This window comes from Natator depressus, chromosome 3, assembly GCF_965152275.1.
Source record: "Natator depressus isolate rNatDep1 chromosome 3, rNatDep2.hap1, whole genome shotgun sequence".
Classification (NCBI taxonomy): domain Eukaryota; kingdom Metazoa; phylum Chordata; order Testudines; family Cheloniidae; genus Natator; species Natator depressus.
In genome coordinates, this window is record NC_134236.1 from 9,602,266 (window position 1) to 9,617,747 (window position 15,482).

Genomic DNA, 15,482 nt, shown 5'->3' on the forward strand with positions numbered 1-15,482 from the left:
TCACCCTCTAGAACTATGCAAGTATATACTGGGAATCCTGGGCAGGATCCACCTGAGAACTCTTAACTTGGAACATCTGCTCATATAGGCAGGTAGTACATGCCTTGATAGCATTCATCACCATGTATTTTTGACAGGTTTCCACGCCCCATTTTGGGTTTATGTCCCGCCCTCCATTGCCGTTTCGGTTGGTGTCGAGGTTTGGTGCCATCAGCCATTTTGAAAAAGAAAACTTTTTTATTATTTTTTATGTTTGAATAGGGTGCTTGTGTTTGGTCACGTTTAGAGAAAAAGGTTGAAAGAATAGAAAGAGAGGCGTTAAAGATTAAAAAAAAAGAAAGATTTGTTTAGGTTTAGAAGACAAAAGGAAAGAAAGGTTATTAAACAGAAGAAAGATTGTTTGGTTAGGTTTAGTAAGGAGAGAGAATTTTAAAGGCCTAGCTTGGCATGTTATTAAAGAATAGAAACAGAGAACTTAAAGAAAAATAAAGATTTTTGTTTTTAAAGGGTTAGTTTGAAAGAATAGAGGCAAGTTATTAAAGAAAAGAAAGATTTTTGGTTAGGTTTATTAAGGAGAGATGATTTTTAAAGAATAGAAAGAGAGTAAAAAATAAGCACAGGGCAAAGAAAAAAAGGGTTTTAGAGAATCAAAAAAAAAAATAAAGCAATAAGAGAGTCTGTGTTACTGAACACATGCAGAGTGAAGCATCCTACCTTAGCAACTATTGGTAGAGAAATGATACGTGTTCTGGGTGGTGAACTTTGGGAGCTATCCCCACCTCACAGTGGAACGATCCGAAGCTGTTTTACAGCTACGTCACAGAATGCACTTTTTGAACCAATCCTTTCATACCAAGATTTTAAAACAAGAGCCTTTCAGAAACAGGCTATCGCGGGGTGGATTATTTGAAAAACTCTAGCCAATGAACATTTGACCGTGCGTCTAAAACCACGTATTTTTGCAAACTGCAGTTTTAAAATTGGAAGCCTAGACACAATGGCCATGTCCTTTTACAAGACGTCTACAGACACCAAGAAGCCGGAAATGTCTATGAGTGCAACAGCTCGTGTTCAGAAGAGAAGACCCATTTACACTTATTTTGCTAAAGAGGCAGTGCCATTGCCAAACCCCACGTTTCATCCTGAAATTGAACAGAAGAAACAGGAAAACTTTATGGGATCACTGCCAGTTGTAAAAGAGGAAAAGGACTGCGTGTGAAAAAATTTGTTGCCAGCTTTGGAGGAAGCAGACTCAAAGGCGGAGGTAAGGTACTCTTTATAACAAATTGATGAAAAATTACAAATATTTTTAAATATTTATGGTTAAATATATTTGTTTTTTATAGGTAGGAATGGAAGAAGAGTCTGTATACAAGGACATGGCAGCTGAGGGATCATCGGAGGATAGCCATGTCAAGAACGAACCGAGAGACCCCGAGTCATGGAAAGACGGCAACACTGTTACGGTAAAAGCAAGTGAAAGTTTTACCAGTTGTGAAAAAATTATTACATTTATCCACTTAAAATGAATTTTTTTGTTTTTTTGGACAGATAACCAAGCCAGGGCCACACAGGATCACCGCACTAGTGTGTGATGAGTGGCCGACAGAACCAGAAGAGCATGATCAGATAAAAGCAACTTAAATTATTTGAAAGAAAAGAAATATATCTATGTAAGGCGGGGGTTAAACGCTAGTATACGGATGTGCTAATAATAGGTTGATGAAAAGATTACCGATGGAGTGCCTGGCTTTAAAAACCAAAAAAAACTTTATTTTTCTTTAAGTTCTCTCTATTATTTAATAACATGCCAAACTAGGCCTTTAAAAGCATCTCTCCTTACTAAACCTAACCAAACATTATTTCATTTTGTCCTCTAAACCTAACCAAATATTTCTTTTTTTTAATCTCTCTTTCTATTTTTTCAACCTTTGTCTCTAAACGTGGCCAAACATAAACTGCAACAAGCCCCCTATTCAAACACAAAAAATAATAATAAAAAAATATTTTTCAAAATGGCCAACGGCACCAAACCTCAACACCAAAGGAAATGGGAACAGATGGCAGGACATAAGCCCAAAATGGAGCGTGGAGACCTGTCAAAAATATATGGTGATGAATGCTATTGAGGTATATACTACTTAGGCAATTGAACACTTTTCCATTGCTATACTCATGTTATAAATCAATAGGGCAAGAAACAGACAGTACATGTTAGCAGCAAACTCAGTTGGTACGCCTCATATGGATCCCTGCTGCTCTTCTACATCCTGCCCCCGCATACAGTGAGGTGGGAGGAAAAGGTAGGTCCTGTAGGCCTTCCTAGAAAAGCCCACTTGAACAGCCATCTTAGAAGCCAGAGAGACGTGTTTCTCCAAAGGCTAGAAGGTCTAGCAACAGCCAATCAGAGCCCAACAGGCTCAGATAAAAGCAGCTGCAGTCCCTTAGCAGGTCAGTTTTTGGGCAGGAGCGAAGGAGTAGGAGTTCTTCTTTGGCTGCAGGAGCTGCACAAATAAGTAAAGCTTAAGGTAGGCTGAACTCACAGAGAGATTGCAGAGAGAGAAGACCCTGAGGATGCTCGTGCTGAGCTGGAGATAAAAGGGCCTGGTAGGAAAAGGCCCAGACAAATAGTAGCAAAGAACTGCCCTACTGAGCAGTATGTGGCAGCTAGGTATAGGGTCCCTGGTTGTGACCCCCAGTAGGATACAGGGTGGGTTCCCCTACTGATCACAGTTAAAATGGTGTAAGCCCCAAGAAGGGGCAGGCCTTAGTTAGGAGCCTGAACAAAAAGCAGAATTTAAAGATGTCATAAAATAAAGGGAAGGGTAAACCCCTTTAAAATCCCTCCTGGCCAGAGGAAAACTCCTCTCACCTGTAAAGGGTTAAGAAGCTAAAGGTAACCTCGCTGGCACCTGACCAAAATGACCAATGAGGAGACAAGATACTTTCAAAAGCTGGGAGGAGGGAGAGAAACAAAGGGTCTGTGTGTCTGTCTACATGCTGCTTTTGCCGGGGATAGACCAGGAATGGAGTCTTAGAACTTTTAGTAAGTAATCTAGCTAGGTATGTGCTAGATTCTGATTTCTTTAAATGGCTGAGAAAAGAATTGTGCTGAATAGAATAACTATTTCTGTCTGTGTATCTTTTTTGTAACTTAAGGTTTTGCCTAGAGGGATTCTCTATGTTTTGAATCGAATTACCCTGTAAGGTATCCACCATCCTGATTTTACAGAGGGGATTTCTTTACTTCTATTTACTCCTATTTCTATTAAAAGTCTTCTTGTAAGAAAACTGAATGCTTTTTCATTGTTCTCAGATCCAAGGGTCTGGGTCTGTAGTCACCTAGGCAAATTGGTGAGGCTTTTTACCAAACCTTGTCCAGGAAGTGGGGTGCAAGGTTTTGGGAAGTATTTGGGGGGAAAGACGTTTCCAAACAGCTCTTCCCCAGTAACCAGTATTTGTTTGGTGGTGGTAGTGGCCAATCCAAGGACAAAGGGTGGAATATTTTGTACCTTGGGGAACTTTTTGACCTAAGCTGGTAAAGATAAGCTTAGGAGGTTTTCATGCAGGTCCCCACATCTGTACCCTAGCGTTCAGAGTGGGGGAGGAACCTTGACAAGGGCTCATAGCTAGGGCTGAAGACTCTAGGGAGGGCAAACAGATTGCTTAGTTATTAAACTCTGTACTACCCCAGAAGTGGTTCATTTGGACTTTGTGACTTGGGTGGAGAGCTGAGCCACTGAAGTCCTGCCATCCAATGTTGACAACCTATATGGGGTGCCAGAAGTGCAAAGAGGACTGCAGTACCACACCCAGCTGCAAGGAGATGCTTGATGGTGTGACAAAGTTCCTGCTCTACCTTGGTGGGTCTTGCGCGTATTGGCAGATTTGCTCGCCTTGGAGCATCACGGCAGCCCTCAGCTTGGCCGTTTTTCTGAACCCACAGTCCAGGTCGACTCCTCCTGTGTCTGACCAGGAGTTGGGAGGATTTTGGGGGAACCCGCGCCCGCCCTCTACTCCGGGTTCCAGCCCAGGGCCCTGTGGAATGCAGCTGTCTAGAGTGCCTCCTAGAACAGCTGTGCGACCACTACAACTCGCTGGGCTACTTCCCCATGGCCTCCTCCCAACACCTTCTTTATCCTCACCATAGGACCTTCCTCCTGGTGTCTGATAATGCTTGTATACCTCAGTCCTCCAACAGTCCACGTTCTCACTCTCAGCTCCTAGTGCCTCTTGCTCCCAGCTCCTCACACTCACACCATGAACTGAAGTTAGCTCCTTTTTAAAACCCAGGTGCCCTGATTGTTCTGGAACCTTCTCTGTTACCTTACCAAGACAAAAGGGACCTACTTAGCCTGGGGCTAATATATCTGCCTTCTATTACTCTCCTATAGCCATCTGGCCCGACCCTGTCACAATGGATAAGAGTCACCCTAATTGTCCCCATGGCATTTACTGAGTTGCTGTACCTTTATCAACTCTCTTCTTTGGTACTTTCTGGGTCACTAAGCCTCCTCTTTGACTAGGCAACATTTCCTCCCCAAGCTGTCCAGCACCAGTCCAGTGGAGATTAGCTCTTGAAATGGTTCCTTCACAATTTGGTTAGATAATGAATCTTTGTACAGTGCTTTAAGGTTAAATGGGCCATACAAGTACTAAGTATTATTCTGTATAGCCAGGGGTAACATTGACTATATGGGTAATATCCATGGTGCTCCTTAGAATCCAGAACTGTATTGGTATACGCGCTCCTTTGATATAAGAATCAAGCAGACAAATCCTAGTGTTCTATAACATGATTTTATTGGTTGCCTTATGATACAGTTGTGCACTACTCGCAAATGAAGTTGTTTACTACAGCAGAATGATTTCAGTCCCCCTGATCCAACTCCCATTAAAGATAATGAAGACTTTCTTTAATTTCAATAGGAGCTGGGTCAAACCCTTTGTTTTAAAAAATAATTTGATTGCATTTAGGAAAGATTAATGCTATGTTTGATCAGATCATATTAACTAAGGGCATTAAACTCATTTCCTTTAGCTATGTTAATCTAGGCTTAACCCTCTGGAATACCATTTCAGGGCCTTCTGCAAATCATAGTCAGAGTAAGTCTTCCAGAGGCACTGTTTTATTAAGCCTTCCTGGCTCTTCAGAGACTCATGTACCCAGAGGTTTAAAAAGACATGTTACCTAGAAATAATCTAATGACCATAATCCACATGATGGTATAAGAGAACTTTCACCTGGAATGAACTAACCAAACTCTAAGGTTTAGAAAGGAAGAGAGGACTGCTTGTAAATGATCATCCTGGGAGTCAACAGTAGTTAATTCACATCTACTGTCCTCTGTGGATTTCAAGTGTTGCAAACCATAGGAATAGAAAGGTAAGCCAGAGAGATTAGCGTATACAGAACAAAAAGAATCAAGTATATGAGATTCAACATGAGAAACTACAAGAGGATTGATCTGGGGGAAATAATTTGAAACAGAGAGAGATGATGGGAAGCTGTTGAGTGGACGGGCAGCAAAATAGTCTTCTTGCTGCTGCATCTCATTGCAAGGTGTTGTGTCCCACTAAGTGCCCCCTCTGCCAACAATTACCCTGTGGCATTGACACCCTTCAGTACTCCAGAGTTGACACCCTCGCATCCCCAGTGGTCTCAATACCTGTGGGGGACCCATACCCTATATTATCAATACCCTTTTCCACTCCAGGCATTAATATCCCCAGTTCTACACCCCACATCATTGATCGTCTCCGCGCTTCCCAGTGGAAATGATCCCCCCCAGGGCACCCATGACATCAGTCCCTCCCACAGCTCCTACCTGTGACCCACAGCTTTAATGCCACCAATCAGGGTACACTGATCTCTCCTGAGCCTCCACGACAGTGATACCCACCCCCCACAGTGCTCCCTGCAGTCTGGGGCTTTGATACCTCCTGGACTCCCTGCACCCTGTGGCATTAATAGCCCTGCAGCCCTCTTCCCTCTCCCATGAATGACCTGTGGCAATGAAACTCTCCCCTTGCCACCTGTGCTCTGCAGCATCAGTAGTCCTGCATACAGCCCCACAGAGTCGATACTCCCTACTGCACTGCAGTATCTATATCCCCTTTGCTTCCCACAGCACTGGTAGCCTCTCGTGCCGCCCTCGGCATCAATTCCTCCCAAGTCTCCTGCTGTGACATCGATACCCCAGTGCCCCACACACCCCATGAAACCAATACTCCCTATTATTCCTGCAGTGTCAATACCCCTCAGTACCCCTGGTACTCTATATCACTGATTCCCCCTGTGCCCTTCACAGTCTCTAACTCTCACGGCTCCCCCATGCCTTGGGGCATCTATAACCCCCACCACAGCCCATGGCACTGATCCTCGGCCAGGGCCCATCTTGGGCCTTGAAGCCCTGAAAGCCCTGTGCTCTTCATGGCATCAAAACCATCAGCCCTCCTGCATTCTGCCAGCCTCCAGTGCCCCCTGTGCTTTATGGCATCAATTCCCTCCAGTACTCCCCGTTTCACCCTGCAGCACTGATATCCCCACGCACCCACAGCATTGCCCATTCCCAGTGCTCCCCGGACCCTGACATCCCCCAGGACCAGGCACTGTACTGTATATTTCCAGTTCTCCCCCTACACCCCATGGAACTGATGTGCCCCACGGCAGCCTGCGACGCTAGTATCCCCCAATGGCCCCGGGGTTCTCTACGTTCCCGGTGCTCCCCCTGCAACTAATATCCCCCTGCGGCACTGATATCCCCCGATTACCCCCCCCCCCAAGTACTGCCCATACCTAGTGCCCCCCTCTGCCCTGTGGTACCACTATCCCCCAATGCCCTCCATCCCTTGTGCCCCCATGTCCGGCACCGTAAAGAATCCCCAGGGTCCCCTGCACCCCGCAGCATTTATACCCCTGGTGCGCCCCCTGCCCTGTGATAGCCCCCCGCCCCCCCCAGCTGGTAATCCAAGTGCTGCCCTATGCTCCTCAGAAACCCCGCCCCCGCCCCCGCGTCTCGCGAATCGATACCCCAGTGCCCGCGAGCAGCCGATAAACCCCTGACCGCCATGGAGGCGATACCCCGAGCGCCCCCCCCGGGATATCGATACCCCCCATCGCCTTCCGTCGCCGCGATGCCCCCTGGCGGGGACACGCCCCGCCCCCGCGCTCTCACCTGGCCTCCCGTGCTCCGGAGCCGCGCCCCGCCCACGGCCCGGTCTCCTCTTCTGCCGGCAAGTTTATTCCGTTTGCCATGGAAACAGCTTCGAGCGCCCTGGGAGAAGCAGCCAATCAGGACCGGGGCCGCGGGGCGCCGGCTCTTCTACCTAGCAACGAGCCGGCTGGTTCTGATTCGCCGCTCTCCTGGGCGGCCCGACGGGGCGGGGCAGGGAGTGACGGAACGAGAGGCGGAGGCGGGGCCCGCGTTCTATGGGGGGGCGGGGCTGGCAGGAGGCCGCCGTGGGGGGCGGGGGAGGAGCTGGCGTTGGCGCTGCCGCTGCCGCGGGGGTCGGAGGGGCGGGGCGCGGCCGTTACCGTCTTCACCTCCTCGCGCTGCGCCGCCGCCGCCGCCCGCTCTGGGGGCGAAGCGAGGCCGGAGAGGCAGCGCGGCGGGTGCTGGGGTAAGTGCGGTAGCCTGGGCCTCGGTGTGGGGAGCGGGCGAGCCTCTCTCTTCCCGCTGGAGCTGCCGCCTCGGGGTGGAGGGGATCCGCCGAGGTCAGAGCCCACAAACTACCCCCGTGCAGGAGAGGACCGGGGCAGGGGGGAGGGACAGCACCCCAATGTAGGAGGGCGCTGGCGGGGGGAGGCCCCAGTGCAGGAGAGGGCTGAGCTGGGAGTTGGCCGAGTCAGAAGCTTCCCCATCCCCAAAATCCCGTGGGAGTGAAGGAAAAGAAGAGGGCGAACCCCTCTTTCTGCAGGCTGCCTGTGTGTGAAGGAGCGAGTTCCCCCCACTCCCCACCTGGACCTGCAGTGGAGGGTGGGGGGAATATTGTGTGGTTCCCCCCCCCCATCTGTGTTTGAAATGGAGTGTGTTGGGGAAAATATACTTTGGTTCCCCCCTTCCTCCCCCTCTTTCTGTCTGCTACGAGAATTGAGGGGAAGAATTGGGGGGGGGGTTTCTCCTCCCCCCTCCCCCTGTCTATAACTACAGTGGGGAAACCTCCGTGGTGTGTGTCTCCCCAGTGTAATTGAAATGGGGGCAGATGTGGTGTGGTTTCTCCCTTAATCTGGAACAGAAATGGAGTGGGAGAGAACTGCAGTGTGGTTTTTCTGCCCCTGACTGTAATTCAAGTGGAATGTGGGGAGTGTCCCCTGCCCCATTTCCCCTGTATCTGGAATGGGGGGGGGGGTTTGAAGTTGCTGTCTCATTCCCCAACATCTATGCTTCAAGTAGTGTGTGTGTCTGTGTCTGTCGGGGGAATACAGTTTAAGTCCTGGATCAGAATGGAGTGAGGAGTACTTAGTGTTTCTGTGTTAGATCAGGACAAGACCTAATGTGGTAGCTTTGCCGACTGCAGGGTTCTTAACTTCCTCTGAAGCATCTGGTGCTGGCTGCTGCTGGAGGTGGGATACTGGACTACAAAGAGCTTCAGTCTGATCCAATATGACAATTCCTAAACTACTCTGGAAGTTCATTCTATGGCTGGATCCCATCAACCAAGAATGCACAGTCCTCAGTTCTTAACACACATTGTCTTGGGCTTTGTCATCTGCATTGTCCATGCCTAGACTGAAACAGGGTCCCTAATGTAGTTAGGGCAGGGGTGGGCAAACTTTCTGGGCCGAGGGCCACATCTGGGTGGGGAAATTGTATGCAGGGCTGGGGCAGGGGGTTGGGGTGCGGGAGGGAGTGCGGTGTGTGGGAGGGGATGTGGTGTGCAGGAACGGGCTCAGGGCAAGGGATTGGGGCAGAAGAGGAGCGCAGGGTGTTTGAGGGGGCTCAGGGAAGGGGTTTGGGGTGCAGGAGGGGTGTGGAGTGAAGGGCAGGGGTGCAGGAGGGGTGTGGAGTGCAACAGGGGGCTTAGGGTTGGGGGGTTGGGGTGCAGGAGGGGTTTGGGCTCTGGCCCAGGGCCACTTACCTAAAGTAGCTCTGGGGTGGCAGTGGCATGCACAGGGGCCAGGGCAGGCTCCCTCCCTCCCTGCCTGCCTGCCCTGGCCCCACGCTGCTCCGGGAAGCAACAGGCACCGCATCCTAGCGCAGCCTCTGGGGGGTGGGGTTGTCACAGGGCTCTGTGTGCTGCCCTTGCCACACCTCCAGGTAGCTCCCCCAAAGCTCCCATTGGCCATGGTTCCCCGTTCCCAGCCAATGGGGAGCTGCAGCAGGCAGTGCCTGGAGGTGAGGGCAACACACGGAGCCCTCTGCCCTCCCCCACACCCGGCTGCAGGGATGTGGTGCGGGCCGCTTCTAAGAGCGGCGTGGGGCAATCCTGCGGGGGGCAATCCAAAGCCCTGACGGGCCATAGTTTGCCCACCCCTGAGCTAGGGTTTGATCCATTAATAGTTTGTGAAGATTAGAAATGAGGTCTCAGGTTGCCATCTGAAACTGACTGGGAGCTAGTGAAGGCTCTTGAGCAAGGTCTGTTGTGTTCATGGTGACCTGGACCATGGAGGTGGGTAACAGCATTTTGTACCAGCTGACACCTCTGCCTCAATAACATAATGGTATTGAAGTGACAAATGCATGGATTACTCTGTCTAGGTTCTTGTCCAGGAGAAAGAGGTGAAATTGCCAAGCAAGTTGGAGGTGAAAAGGCATGTTTATGCACTGATGTTTAGGTGACCAAGTAGTGTCAGTGCGTGGATGAATACTTGGTCTTGCAAGAGTAGTGAGGTGCCACAGGACCCTGAGGTTCAATCCACTTTGACAAATGGGGCTGTACACCTTGAGTAGAAGTTCTTCAAAGCGTTTTCCTCCTTCTCACTAGCATTATTTGATTTTTGCCTGTGTGAAGCTTGAGACAACTGCTCTTCATGCAAGAGTTGATCTCTCTTATAGTCATTCTAACATCTTAGAAAAGGTGGTGGTTGCATGACTGATGACTAATACATAAAGAGCATCACCAGCATATTCTTGACACCTGTGCCTATTGTCTTACTATTGCTCCCAGATATTGATGTGAAAGAGGGATATTATGGATCCCAGTGAGCCCTCGCAGGTAAGGCCCTTCAGAAAGTAAGAGCACTTATGTCATCACCTTTAGCTCTGCTGGAGAGGAATGAATGGAGCCATTATAATGCTGTGCCATCTACTCCTGCCTCTTGGTCTATCGTGTCAAAAGCTACAGAGAGATCCAATGTGAGTTTGAACATGAGACCATTGACAGAGGCAAGATCTCAAGGAGATCCTCTTTTAGTATCACTAGGGCTGTCTCTGTGCTGTCTTGGTTGAAATCGAGATTGTTGGCTGATATCACATGTTACTAGAGCTTGGGGTTGCTACTTTCTCATTCATTTTGCCCATGAGTGAGAGGTTGGAGAGTTCTTCATGGTCAAGATGGTTTCTTCAGGACTGAGCTGACTGTTGCATTTTTCAGAAAGTTTGGCAGGTGTGCAACTCTGTTGGAGGCATTAACAATTTCTATTAGTAGAGGGAATGGCTTTCAGCAATCATGAGAGGTAAAGATCCATTTGACTGGTGTGGCAGTGGCTCTGTATTTTCAGGGCTTTTTTGTACCATCACATTTGCTGAAGCACAAAGTCAGTGTGGCTGGGTGGGTAATATGGTCTGGTCAAAGGTCTAGAATGATGAATGGTGTGGAAAAAGTGTTGTTTACCCTTCCCCACAATACAAAAATCAACAGTCACCAGAGGAACTTGATAGGCAGCAGGTTTACTACAAACAAGAAAAAGCGGCAGAGTCTTGTGGCACCTTATTAGACTAACAGATGTATTGGAGCATAAGCTTTCGTGGGTGAATACCCACTTTGTTGGATGCAAGTAGTGGAAATTTCCAGAGAAGGGTATAAATATGCAAGCAAGAATCAGGCTAGGGATAATGAAGTTAGTTCAATCAGGGAGGATGAGGCCCTCTTCGAGCAGTTGAGGTGTGAACACCAAGGGAGGAGAAACTGCTTTTGTAGTTGGCTAGCCAGTCACAGTCTTTGTTTAATCCTGAGCTGATGGTGTCAAACTTGCAAATGAACTAAAGCTCAGCAGTTTCTCTTCGAAGTCTGGTCTTGAAGTTTTTTTGCTGTAGGATGGCTACCTTTAAATCTGCTATTGTGTGTCCAGGGAGGTTGAAGTGTTCTCCTACAAGTTTTTGTATATTGCCATTCCTAATATCTGATTTGTGTCCATTTATCCTTTTACGTAGGGATTCTCCAGTTTGGCCGATGTACATAGCAGAGGGGCATTGCTGGCACATAATGGCATATATTACATTGGTGGATGTGCAGGTGAATGAACCAGTGATGGTGTGCTGATCTGGTTAGGTCCTGTGATGGTGTCGCTGGTGTAGATATGTGGGCAGAGTTGGCTTTGTGGTCCATGGTTCTGCTACTTAAACTGTGGGAGTGTAAAAGGCTCTTTCGGCTTCCTTTACTGTGATGGTGTAGTTCTGTTAGAATTGTTGGTGGACAGATATGGCATATTTCTTGTGGAAATATATTGAAATTCAGAGTCTTTACCTGTGCACTTCATCTGCTCTAGTTAATCTTCAAAACATGGTATTCATTTCAGTCAGTGTGGGAGGAATGGGCAGCGTGGGGACAAGGTCAGTTATTTTAAAATTATATTTTTATGATTACCATCTTGTCTTTTTTCCTATTTGCATTTTCATGGCTTCAGTGGCCACAATCTCAAACAGCTAGAGGTAAAACTACTGCCTTATTCCATCTTAAAGCTTGAAATACATACATTTACTTGATATTTATTTTTTCTCACTTATAAAATGAGCATATTAGAAGCTTTTAAGTGCATGTACACAAATCCATGGCTTTAAATTTAACTATATTCATATAATGTCAATCAAATATCTCCACATCCACAGCACTCACCCACTTTCTAATACCTTTAGGTGAAAGAATAAGGGACTTAACCTTTTGCCTTTCTAATGTATAGAATGCTCTTACAGTCCACCACACCCAAATTAATGTAAATCCCCTCTTGGTTGCAAACCTGTTATGTTTGTCAGCTCTTTGATTCTTCTCTGAAATATTAACGAGACACTTGAGGTTCTCTTGGAAGTCTTGTTTGTACCAACAGTTATCTGGGTGATGGCCTACATTGAATCTTTTGCAAATAGCAATTTGGTTAGAGGCTTGAGTTCTGTGCTTTAGGTTTCCATTTCTAATATTTTCTAGAATAAAGTGGTAGTGAGAACAGGGGCCATCTAGACCTGTCTTGTAGCTCTCCTACTTCATTTTTTCCACTTTGGCCCTCATTCTCAAGGCTCAAACCTTTGATGGAGGAGGACTGGCATACTGGATCAGACTTTCCACTTCTAACACTTTTACATCGTGAAGGGAGAGAAATAGCCCCAGGGAATGACAGCTGCATAAAGGGGTTCCCCAGCCAGTGTAAAACTGCCAGAAAACAATACACTTTCTTTCACAGCTCTCAGCCTCAGGATATTTTGGGGACAGGGATGGGTGGAGTATGTTGTGCTCTGACTTATTATCAGCTGTTGCAATGGTTCCTAGAGGGTCAGCAACTTGGTGCACTCAAAGCAAAAAGGAGGTGTGGAAGGACCTGGGGACCATTGCAGAGCAGGGCCTGATTGGGAGAGGCCTGAGCAATCTGGGTAGCCTGGGGTATATAGGAGCTAGCTCCTCTATGCTGAGGTACTTCTTGAACCAAGGAAGTAGCACTGGAAGAACCCTTTAAAGTGCTGATACTTCAAGGCAGAAGCTTTTGATTCTCTGCTCATGCCTCCCTAGTCAAACACACTAGTCCTACTCACATATATCACTGTGTCTTCTTTCCTGCTCCCATACTGGAGGTGGGGTAGGGTGAGTGGGGGCTATAGGATTTTCAAGAGACTAGTTAGGATGTGGTGACTATGTAAGAGAATGAAGTCGTGTTGGGAGGCCTTGGCTGGGGGGAATCCATTGCTTCTGTGCCTAGGCATCAGTGCTTGCAGTAGTTCCCTGATGCTGCTGCCTTGGTTCCCAGGCCTATTGAGGTAGCAGCATTATGGTATCATTTGATATGCTTCAGAGTAACAGCCGTGTTAGGCTGTATTTGCAAAAAGAAAAGGAGTACTTGTGGCACCTTAGACTAACAAATTTGTTAGTCTCTAAGGTGCCACAAGTACTCCGTTTATTTGATATTCTGATGCCTCAGAGCAGAGGCTCTTGCCTAGTCTGATGCTGCCTGATGTGCTGGTTAGCAGAGGCAATGGTGCTAAGGGAGCTGTTCAAGTGTCAGTACTCCTCTACTTTCTCATCTACTTGTTCTCTTCTAAAGCTCCTGTCCTCCAGGACCCTTTCACTACGTCTGCTTTTTTTTATATTCCAGCTCATCTGCCCAGCCTGCCTAAAGGTTTACCAAGAGAATAGGCAGATGTGTCAGAGGCAGGCCAGTATAATCTGAAAACAAAAGTAGATGATTTGAGCAATCCTGCAACAGCTAATTTTGGCATAATTCAATTAGAATTATTCCTTATTCAAGATATTTTTTTCAAAATTTGCCTTTTTGAGATTTATCACTGTATATGTGTGTGAATTGTTTAGAGAAACAAAAAAGCAAAACTTCAAAATAAAAAATTTTAAATGTTCTATCTGAACACTTGTAAATATTCCACTAAAAATAATTGCATAGAAAACTCAGTTGTAATTCTTCAAAGGGCAGTTCCAAATTTGGAGGCTAAGTTCAATTGCAGGTGGGAGCTCCACCTCTGTAAGCAACAGTAGCAAGGCCAATGGAGATATTCTTCCATAAACCTAGCTGCAGCTACGCTGGAGGTTAGGTTAGCATGGCTGTGTTCTCAGGGGTGTGGATTTTTCACATGCCTGTATGCTGTAGCTGTGTGGATGCAAGTTTTTAAGTATAGACCAGGCCTTAATGTCTCTTTGATGGAAATATTTAGAATTCATCACATAGAAGCACTGGCACTTCCATTTCCCTCCTTCCCTATAGGAACAGCAAGCTATTTTTGGAGCACCTAGGCCTTTCTGTCTCAGAGAGAGACTGAAAAATCAGAACTGAAAATTGATTCTGGGTCTCTTGATTTAATCACTTGGCTTCAACACTTACAAATTACCTTAAATATTTATTTAACTATATTTTTAATTTTGAAGTTAACTATAGTGGTTTTACTGTTTTTGTTTTGTTCTAGGCTGTTAAATAAAAGAAGAACATAGCTCAGCTACTATTTCAACAGGATGGGTTCTATCGTGTGGGAATGTGGTTAATCAACTTGACACGTTAACCTAATACAGCCTATATAATGTGAAAAGAAAAGACAAGATGTCCCATCTGTCTCGAGTGTTCTGTCGGACTGAGTGAATAAGATTCTATCAGCACAAATAGTATTTCAGTTTTTGAAGACTCTTAACAAACAAGCAGCAAAAATACTGGCATTAAAGCCAAACCTTCGGTACATGTATATCTGAAAGTGTGCATTGGATAATCTGACAGGCCTCCGTGACTGGCTCCCATTCACATGTGGAAGGATGGCTACTAGCTTGATGATCTGCTCTCTTTTGTTCTTGGATGTTTTGGTGGGGCATACAAGTGGACACAGTTTATTTTCTTGTGAGCCAATCATCTTAAGGATGTGCCAAGACCTGCCTTACAATACCACCTTTATGCCTAATCTTCTGAATCATTATGACCAGCAAACTGCAGCATTAGCAATGGAGGTAAGAATTAATCTGCTTTCTTTCAAAAGTATGTATTTGATAGGCCTTTAATTGACCATGAGATTATTTTTGGCAATTGGGAATTAAGGAGAAGGATGGTTATATAAAGGATATTTATTATAAAGTTTCAGTATTTTGCCTGTTGTCTTATTGTTTGAAAAGTATAAAGCGCCCAGATGCCATTTGCCTTACAAATCATTCCATAAAATATACTGTTAAGAATTACTACAAATATGTAACCACATTGTTTGTTTATATATATATATAATATATATATAAAATGAACAATAAGTACAACTGTTTACGTTCAAAAGTACTCAAGGGTTCCAGCTTTAAATATTTTTGGCTGATGGAGAATGCATATTTGGAATAATATGTCAGCAAAAGTTAGTTTAAAGCACTTTTCAACAAACTAATTTATACAGTAATGCTAAACAACCAATGGAGGACTTAGTTATAAAACTATATCCTTCTGATGTTTTGTGGTTGGATGGAAGAATATTTTTGCCTCCTCAGTTATTACAGATTGTGTTGTCTTGGTGTGCCACTAGTCTGATGGAAAAATATATGCATGTGCTTTCCCAGGTTACAAGAATATCGGTTGGCAAACCATTCCTTTAAGCTGCTTCTGTTCAGGCAGGTGAATTGGTGAACTTAAACTTTCTTTGTTGTTGTAA

The 15,482-nt window shown here is 46.2% G+C and overlaps 2 protein-coding genes across 6 annotated transcripts in view; one reads left to right on the forward strand and one right to left on the reverse strand.

Moving 5' to 3' along the window:
- Positions 1-7,307, reverse strand: part of FBXO16 (F-box protein 16) — a 58,196-nt gene extending 50,889 nt beyond the window's left edge. For all 3 annotated transcript variants that reach the window (XM_074947399.1, XM_074947398.1, XM_074947400.1), the window contains exon 1: positions 7,179-7,307. The gene's annotated coding sequence lies outside the window, so the exon portion shown is untranslated. The remainder of the gene's footprint in view (positions 1-7,178) is intronic.
- Positions 7,308-7,495: 188 nt separating this feature from the next.
- Positions 7,496-15,482, forward strand: part of FZD3 (frizzled class receptor 3) — a 130,093-nt gene continuing 122,106 nt past the window's right edge. For all 3 annotated transcript variants that reach the window (XM_074947403.1, XM_074947401.1, XM_074947402.1), the window contains exons 1-2: positions 7,496-7,623; positions 14,280-14,805. In XM_074947403.1, the coding sequence (XP_074803504.1) occupies positions 14,617-14,805 (189 nt within the window). In that variant the 5' untranslated portion in view covers positions 7,496-7,623; positions 14,280-14,616. The remainder of the gene's footprint in view (positions 7,624-14,279; positions 14,806-15,482) is intronic.